The following is an 8,160-nucleotide window of genomic DNA, read 5'->3' as shown; positions in this document are numbered from 1 at the left end:
GGCTTGAGGAATGCTAGCGCCACATTTCAGCATTGCATGCAGAAGTGCCTCCTCAAGCAGCTCGGCAGAAACGCCCACGTCTATGTGGACGATGTTGTGGTGAAGACGGAGAAGCGTGGGACCCTCCTAGAAGATCTCAAAGAAACTTTTGAAAATCTGCGTCGATTTCAGATCAAGCTCAACCCAGAGAAGTGCGTGTTCGGAGTACCAGCTGGCCAACTCCTCGGCTACCTGGTCTCTGAATGCGGCATCGAGTGCAACCCTGTGAAGATTAAGGCCATCGAGAGGATGGAGAAGCCTACCAGACTGAGAGACGTCCAGAAGTTCACCGGCTGCTTGGCATCCATCAGCCGCTTCATCAGTCGGCTAGGTGAGAAGGCCCTTCCCTGTACCAGCTCCTGAAGAAAACCACTCACTTCGAGTGGAATGACAAGGCGGATGAGGCTTTTCTCCATCTCAAGAAGATGTTGACCACACCGCCTGTCCTGGCCGCGCCGGCTGCTAAGGAGCCCATGCTCCTTTACATCACCGCCACTAGCCGGGTGGTCAGCACAGTCATAGTCGTTGAGCGCAAGGAAGACGAGAAGGTTCTGCTGGTTTAGAGACCGGTGTATTATCTGAGTGAAGTACTGTCGGCTTCCAAGCAAAACTAGCCCCACTACCAGAAGATGTGCTATGGTGTGCACTTTATCGCTAAGAAGTTAAAGCCATATTTTCAAGAGCACCCCATCATGGTTGTTTGCACTGCCCCACTTGCTCAGATCATTGGCAGCCGAGATGCTTCAGGCCGAGTGGCCAAATGGGCCATCGAGTTGGCTCCCCACACCATCTTCTACCATCCTCGCACCACCATCAAGTCCCAATCATTGGCCGACTTCCTCATCGACTGGGCCGAGACCCAGTACCTGCCTCCAGCGCCGGACTCCACCTATTGGCGGATGCACTTTGATGGTTCGAAGATGCACACCGATTTGGGAGCCGACATCATCCTCACCCCTCCCAAAGGCGAGAAGCTCAGATACACACTACAAATCCATTTTGCCGCCTCCAACAATGTGGCCGAGTACGAGGCACTAGTACACGGACTCCGGCTTGCCAAAGTGCTCGGCATTCGCCAGATTCTGTGCTATGGTGACTCCGACTTGGTGGTCCAGCAGTCATCTGGCGACTGGGACGCCAAGGATGCAAACATGGCAAGCTACCGCTTCCTCGTCCAGCAACTCAGCGGATACTTTTTAGGGTGCGAGTTCCTTCACGAGCCATGAAGCGACAACAAGCCAGTCGACACCCTGGCATAGATCGGCTCTCCACCCGTCAAGCAATACCAGCCGGCGTCTCCCTCCAGTGCCTCCGCAAGCCGTCGATCAAGCCTTCTCTAGAATCAGAATCTATCTTCGTGCCGGCTGCTCCTGGAACAGTCGGATCCGACTCAAAGGCTGCAACAGTCGGCTTAGGGACTTCGGCAGGTGGCTCGGGGACTGCAGCAGTCGCCCCCGGCCCGGGGACTGCAGCAATCGACTCGGGTACTTCAGCAGTCGGCTCGGGGACTTCAGCAGTCGGCTCGGGGACTTTAACAACACAGCAAGCGGCGGCCGACTCCAACCCGCCACTTCCCAACACAACTGCCCTCGTACAAGTGGCCATAGTGGCGGTAGAAGAAATTCAAGCACCGTCATGGGCAGAGCCCATCCTCAAGTTTCTGGTGAACAAAGAACTGCCAACCGACGAGATCTCGGCCCGACAGGTGCAACGTCGGGCATCAGCATACACCATCGTCAACAGGGAGCATGTGAGGTGCAGTGTCACTGGTGTGTACCAGCGCTGCGTAGAGCCGGAGAAGGGCCAAGCAATCCTCAAGGATATCCACCAAGGCGAGCGCGGCCACCACGTGGCCTCAAGATCACTTGTGGCCAAAGCTTTTCGCCACGGTTTTTTCTGGCCGACTGCTCTAGAAGACGCCAAAGACTTGGTCAAGAAATGCAAAGGGTGCCAGAAGTTCAGTTCCAAGCAACATCTGCAGGCTTCTGCACTCAAGACCATTCCCCTCGTCTGGCCTTTTGCCATCTGGGGACTGGACATGGTGGGACCGTTCAAGACAGCACGCGGCGGCACGACTCATCTTCTCGTCGCCATGGACAAATTCGCCAAGTGGATAGAAGCAAAGCCAATTAAGAAGCTGAACGGTCCGACTGCTATGACTTCCATCGCAGACATCACCACTCGATACAGCGTACCGCACAACATCATCACCGACAATGGCACAAATTTCGCCAAAGGCGCCTTGGCCCGTTTTTGTGCGACGTAGGGCATCCGACTGGACTTAGCGTCCGTTGCCCATCCATAGTCAAACGGCCAGGTTGAGCGAGCAAACGGCCTCATTTTGTCTGGAATCAAGCCCCAACTGGTCGAGCCTCTGGAGCGTTCGGCCGGCTGCTGGCTCGACGAGCTGACGGCCATCCTCTGGAGTGTGCGCACCACTCCGAACAAGTCAACTGGCTTCATGCCCTTCTTCCTTGTATATGGTGCCGAGGCTGTCATCCCAACTGACATCGAGTTCGACTCACCTCGCATCACCATGTACATGGAGGGGGAGGCAAAGGAAGCACGAGAAGACGGCGTCGATCTGCTGGAAGAGGGCCGGCTGTTGGCACTCAGTCGGCCCGCCATCTACCAGCAGAATCTACGCCGATACCACAGCCGGAAGGTCAAGCCAAGATCCTTCCAAGAGGGAGTCCTTGTGCTCCGGCTGATCCAGCGAACAGCCGGCCAGCACAAGCTCTCGGCCCCTTGGGAAGGCCCTTTCATCATCAGCAAAGCCTTGGGCAATGACTCCTACTACCTGATCGATGCCAAGCAGCCCAGGGCGCGCAAGAGGGACGACTCCGGCAAGGAAACAGAGCGCCCATGGAATGCAAGTCTCCTTCGAAGATTTTACAGTTGATGCAGTATGTACCATGCTACCTTTTGTATTAAGTACGAAGACTTCGGGTCCCTCGAGGGCTACCCCTTTTATCCATATGATAAGTATTATGACTATGAATTTGTTATTTCATTCCTCCGCCTGAAATCAGGTTCGACTAGTCGCCCCGGGGGCTTGCCGCCTTGTACTCTGTCGGTGTGTCCTGCAGCAAGGTTGGAAAAAGCGGTAGGCGTAAGTGAGGCGGTTGGCCTTCGCCTAGTGCCTAGGCGGTGCTTAAGCGCCCTAGGCGCGGCCTAGGCGGTAATATAGCTTCTACTATCGGGGTTATTGGGGTTATTATATGTCTATTGATGTTAATTTAGGGCAGATAAATAAGTTAACTACTAGGTACTACCATTTGAATGTGTCATGTTTGGTATTTTAGTGCAATATGGCATGATTTCTCGCTTGGGTAAACAATTTGTTGCTTACCCTGCCTAGACTTCCATTTATGCCCTAGGCGAGGCATTTGGCCATCGCCTAGTGCCTAGGCATGCCTAAGCGCCTCCTAGGCACTGCATTTTTCCAACAGAGCCTGCAGTCGGACGAGTAATGTGCAAGCACTTAAGCCCTCTCTTGCCACAAGCCACAGCTCGCAGAGCGGCTGTTCGCTTGGCAGGAGTTAAAGGCAAGAAACAGTGCTCACATGAAAAATGGCTAAGGATCAAAGCATCTACATAGGACAAGCCGGCCCTTCGCCTCACCGACCGGCTGCTGTGCAGCCGGCCAGCCGGCTTCCTACTTAGCTTGCAACATTCCTATCGGCCAAAGTACTTGTCCTCCCATAATGGTGAAATACTTGACCAGACCGCAGTCCGTAGAGTGGCTGTCCAGCCGGTAAGTAGGAAACCGTGGGAGGGCGGCAAAGGAAAAAGCCAAGGAATAAAAAGCAAGAAAAGTCGGAACTCGGCAAAAGCACAGCTTGTGCATGAAATAATTTACATACCAAAAGGCCATCGGCCAATATTCAACATAGTTTGAGTACATCCCGCGGGTGGAATTGTGCAAATTCAACAAAAGTTTGTTGAGAAGACTACTAAGCAGGAAAACCTACGATAAATCGGAGTCCTAGACCAAAGGGGCGGTAGGTGAGTCGGGCAGGTTGGTAGAGTCGGGGGCACCGGCTGGTGGAGTGGCCGGTTGGCGAGTCTCGACTTGGCCGATTTCAGCAACGGTCGGCGTGCTTGCACACGGCTCGGTGCTGGAGGCGCGGTCGAGTTGAGGCTGGCCGTCTGCTCCGACCTCCGGCGCGCCGTCTTCATCATCCTCGTCTTCCCCTTCGTCGCTGGAGGCGATCTCCTCTGCCGAGTATTTGCCATCATCAAGGTTCAGTCCGAACCATTCTGGCGGCGCCTCGACGCTGTTCTCTTTCAGCTCAGGGACGAAGTCGCTGGTATTGGTGTACTCGGCGATCACTGCCGCACGATAGTAAGGTCGCGCTCCACCGCTGCCAGCTCGGCGCTGGCTACCTGCCGAAACGTGGCCAACCGGGCTAGATCTAGCCCAGGATACCACGCCTTGGCGAACTCCAAGGCCCGCCACGCTCCTGCTCAGGCCGCGGAGCCCTTCCACAACTCAAGACGGCCGGCGGCCACTTCCAACCAGTCGGCTGTCCGATTGGGCATGCATGGGGCTTGCCTGTCTGGCCAGAGGGTAGAGACTGCCTGAGCCCCAACACGCTGCAGCCAACGGAGCATCCAGTGGGCCGGCTGGAGACGAGCTTGAATTCTCCGGAGCTGCTCGCCAAGGGTCCGGGGGGCATTGACAGCAATCTGCGCGCCTCCCACCCTTCGCTCCTCGTGGCGAGCCTCAATGGCCTGGTTGGCGGTGGCAGAATGGCCAGGGAAGAAGTCTGCGCAAGCAAACAATAAGTCAGGAGTCAGAAGCTAGAAGTCGGCTCGCTCGACAAGCCGGCAGTTGGGAAAAGAGAAGAAAGCTCACTATCGACTATGTCTTCGATCTGGCCGTAACCAGCAGTCAGTGCCGCCTCCGTCTTGGCCCAACCCGTGCACTCGGTCTCGAACTCGGCCAGGAGCTTGGCCTCCTTGTCCTTCGCCTGCTTCAGGGCCGCCTTGTGAAGCTCCGTCTGGTCCTTCAGTTCCTTGGCCAGGCGATCGCGCTCCTGGGCCACCTTGTTGCACTCGTCCTCCTTGGCACGCAGTGCAGTGTTGGCTTCGCCCAGTTGCTGCTGCAAGACGGTGTTGGTCTCTGTAAGAGCAAGAAAGGAAAGATATCAACAAATCAAGAAAGAAGAAAAGTAACTACCGGAAGATCCGACCCGACTGCTCAGCAGTCGGCTTGCATCTCGGGGACTACAGCCCGCGGGTGCGCTGACGCGCCCCCGCAGAGAAAAGAAGATGAAGTGCTTACTCTGGCTTTCCGTCAAATCAGCGGTCCGTCGGTCCAGCTCCCGGTCGTTGGCGTTGAAGGTGGCTGCCCGGATGTTGTGGTAATCCTGCAACACAAAAACAGAAAGAGAAGTGAGCCAAAGCTCAAAGCCCAATATGAAGTTCCAGGCCGCCTGCTCAGCAGCCGGCCCAAAACTCGGGGACTACACCCAGTGGGTGCATTGGCGTGCCCCCACCGAAGATTACAGGAATCAAAAGCAAAAAACAAGTCACGTACCCAGACGATGACCCGTGTTTTCCCGAACGCCTTCATGCACTGCGAGAGGGCGGCAGCTTCGGCCTTGAAATCGGCCTCAACATCTTGTGCCGCCTTGATCAAGGCGCTTGTCCCGCCCCCGTGCACCCATTCTTCCGGTGCGGCGCTGGTTGCATCGGCTTCAGGGGCCGACGAGCTAGCGCTCCTGACCTCCATCGGCCTCGATGCCGATGCCGCATTCTCCATCCGACGGCGCACTAGAGTGCGGGCCGTAGGAGCCGAGCCCACCACCAGCTTGCCTCCGACTGGCATCACCAATGGGGCGGCCGGCTGGCTGCCCTGCGCATCCGAAGTCGGCGGTTGCGGAGGGACTTCCACCTCTGGCAAGATGACGTCGCCGCCTTCCCTCTCCATGACCGTCTGCTCATCGCCGGCTCCCCCAGCCGAAACCAAGAACTCAGGCGCTAGTGGCGCGGAGCGCAGGGGGGTGATGAGCTGCGGGATCTGTTGGCGTGCGGCATCCTCTGCCCCTCCCTTGGTCGCGGCGTCGGCTTGGGCCTTGGCCGCCGCGTCCGCGTCCGCTTGCGCCGCCTTGTCGGCCTCCGCCTTCTTGGCGGCGGCTTCCTTCTCCTCCCACACCTCCCATGCGTTCCTCTCATGCGCCTCCCGGAGATCGGCAGCCGGGTCTATACGGCGGTTGTTGGTGGATCCCTCCGCCGTTCTCACGACGGAGGCTGAGGTCAACCGCTCAAGAGAGAGCGGGGCCCTGCTCAAGAGAAGGGTGGGAAGGAGACTCAGAAGGACTCGGCAAGGTGAAAAAAAAATTAAAAGAAGACACAAGAAAGGCTGAGGACTTACGCCGACACCATCAGAGGCTGCTTGGGGGCCTTCTGGAACTTGGATCACGTCGCTTGGTCGCGGCGGCCATGTTCTTAGCCGCGGCGGCCGAGTGCTTGGGCCTCTTGGGATGACTGATACGTCTCCAACGTATCTATAATATTTGATTGCTCCATGCTATATTATATTCTATTTTGGACATTATTGGGCTTTTTTATACACTTTTATATTATTTTTGGGACTAACCTATTAACCGGAGGCCTAGCCCCAAATTGCTGTTTTTTTGCCTATTTCAGAGTTTCACAAAAAAAGAATATCAAACGGAGTCCAAACGGAATGAAACCTTCGGGAACGTGATTTTCGGAACGAACGTGATCCAAAGAACTTGGACCCTACGTAAAGACATCAACCAGGAGGGCACGAGGTAGGGGGGCGCGCCTACCCCCCCAGGCGCGCCCTCCACCCTCGTGGGCCCCCTGTTGCTCCACCGACGTACTCCTTCCTCCTATATATACCTACGTACCCCCAAACTACCAGATACGGAGTCAAAACCTAATTCCACCGCCACAACCTTCTGTACCCGTGAGATCCCATCTTGGGGCCTGTTCCGGAGCTCCGCTGGAGGGGGCATTGATCACGGAGGGCTTCGACATCAATACCATAGCCTCTCCGATGATGTGTGAGTAGTTTACCTCAGACCTTCAGGGCCATAGTCATTAGCTAGATGGCTTCTTGTCTCTTTTTGGATCTCAATACAATGTTCTCCCCCTCTCTTGTGGAGATCTATTTGATGTAATCTTCTTTTTGCGGTGTTTTTGTTGAGACCGACGAATTGTGGGTATATGTTCAAGTTTATCTATGAACAATATTGAATCTTCTGAATTGTTTTATGTATGATTGGTTATCTTTGCAAGTCTCTTCGAATTATCAGTTTGGTTTGGCCTACTAGATTGGTCTTCCTTGCAATGGGAGAAGTGCTTATCTTTGGGTTCAATCTTGCGGTGTCTTTTCCCAGTGACAGTAGGGGCAGCAAGGCACGTATTGTATTGTTGCCATCGAGGATAACAAGATGGGGTTTATATCATATTGCATGAATTTATCCCTCTACATCATGTCATCTTGCTTAAAGCGTTACTCTGTTCTTATGGACTTAATACTCTAGATGCAAGTTGGATAGCGGTCGATGTGTGGAGTAATAGTAGTAGATGCAAGCAGGAGTCGGTCTACTTGTCTCGGACGTGATGCCTATATACATGATCATACCTAGATATTCTCATAACTATGCTCAATTCTGTCAATTTCTCAACAGTAGTTTGTTCACCCACCGTAAATACTTATGCTCTTGAGAGAAGTCATTAGTGAAACCTATGGCCCCCGGGTCTATTTTCCATCATATTAATCTTCCAACACTTAGCTATTTCTGGCGCCGTTTTTATTTTACTTTCTTTACTTTGCATCTTTATCATAAAAATACCAAAAATATCATCTTATCATATCTATCAGATCTCACTCTCATAAGTGACCGTGTAGGGATTGACAACCCCTTATCGTGTTGGTTGCGAGGATTTATTTGTTTGTGTAGGTGCGAGGGACTCGTGCGTGGCCTCCTACTGGATTGATACCTTGGTTCTCAAAAACTGAGGGAAATACTTACGCTACTTTGCTGCATCACCCTTTCCTCTTCAAGGGAAAACCAACTCAGTGCTCAAGAGGTAGCAAGAAGGATTTCTGGCGCCGTTGCCGGGGAGTCTACGCAAAAG

The 8,160-nt window shown here is 54.2% G+C and overlaps 1 protein-coding gene across 1 annotated transcript; it reads left to right on the top strand.

The window, feature by feature from the left end:
- Positions 1–1,261: 1,261 nt before the first annotated feature.
- LOC147966198 (uncharacterized) lies at positions 1,262–3,081 on the top strand. Its single transcript, XM_087530748.1, has 3 exons — positions 1,262–1,871; positions 1,953–2,148; positions 3,072–3,081. The coding sequence occupies exons 1-3, from the start codon at positions 1,262–1,264 to the stop codon at positions 3,079–3,081; spliced, it is 816 nt and encodes a 271-aa protein (XP_087386874.1).
- Positions 3,082–8,160: the final 5,079 nt, after the last annotated feature.

The sequence above is a fragment of the Triticum urartu genome, chromosome 6A (genome assembly GCF_056163025.1).
Source record: "Triticum urartu cultivar PI428250 chromosome 6A, HENAU_Tu73, whole genome shotgun sequence".
NCBI lineage: Eukaryota > Viridiplantae > Streptophyta > Magnoliopsida > Poales > Poaceae > Triticum > Triticum urartu.
Note: the sequence above shows the minus strand (reverse complement) of the source record. Positions and strands in the feature narration are given on the sequence as shown.

What these genes read in the sequence shown, in the direction of transcription:
- LOC147966198 (XM_087530748.1), top strand. Translation starts at nt 1,262, where the DNA reads ATGAAGCGACAACAAGCCAGTCGACACCCTGGCATAGATCGGCTCTCC. An exon ending in CCTCAAGGATATCCACCAAG is followed by an intron (nt 1,872 to 1,952) that starts GCGAGCGCGGCC and finishes CGACTGCTCTAG; the next exon opens with AAGACGCCAAAGACTTGGTC.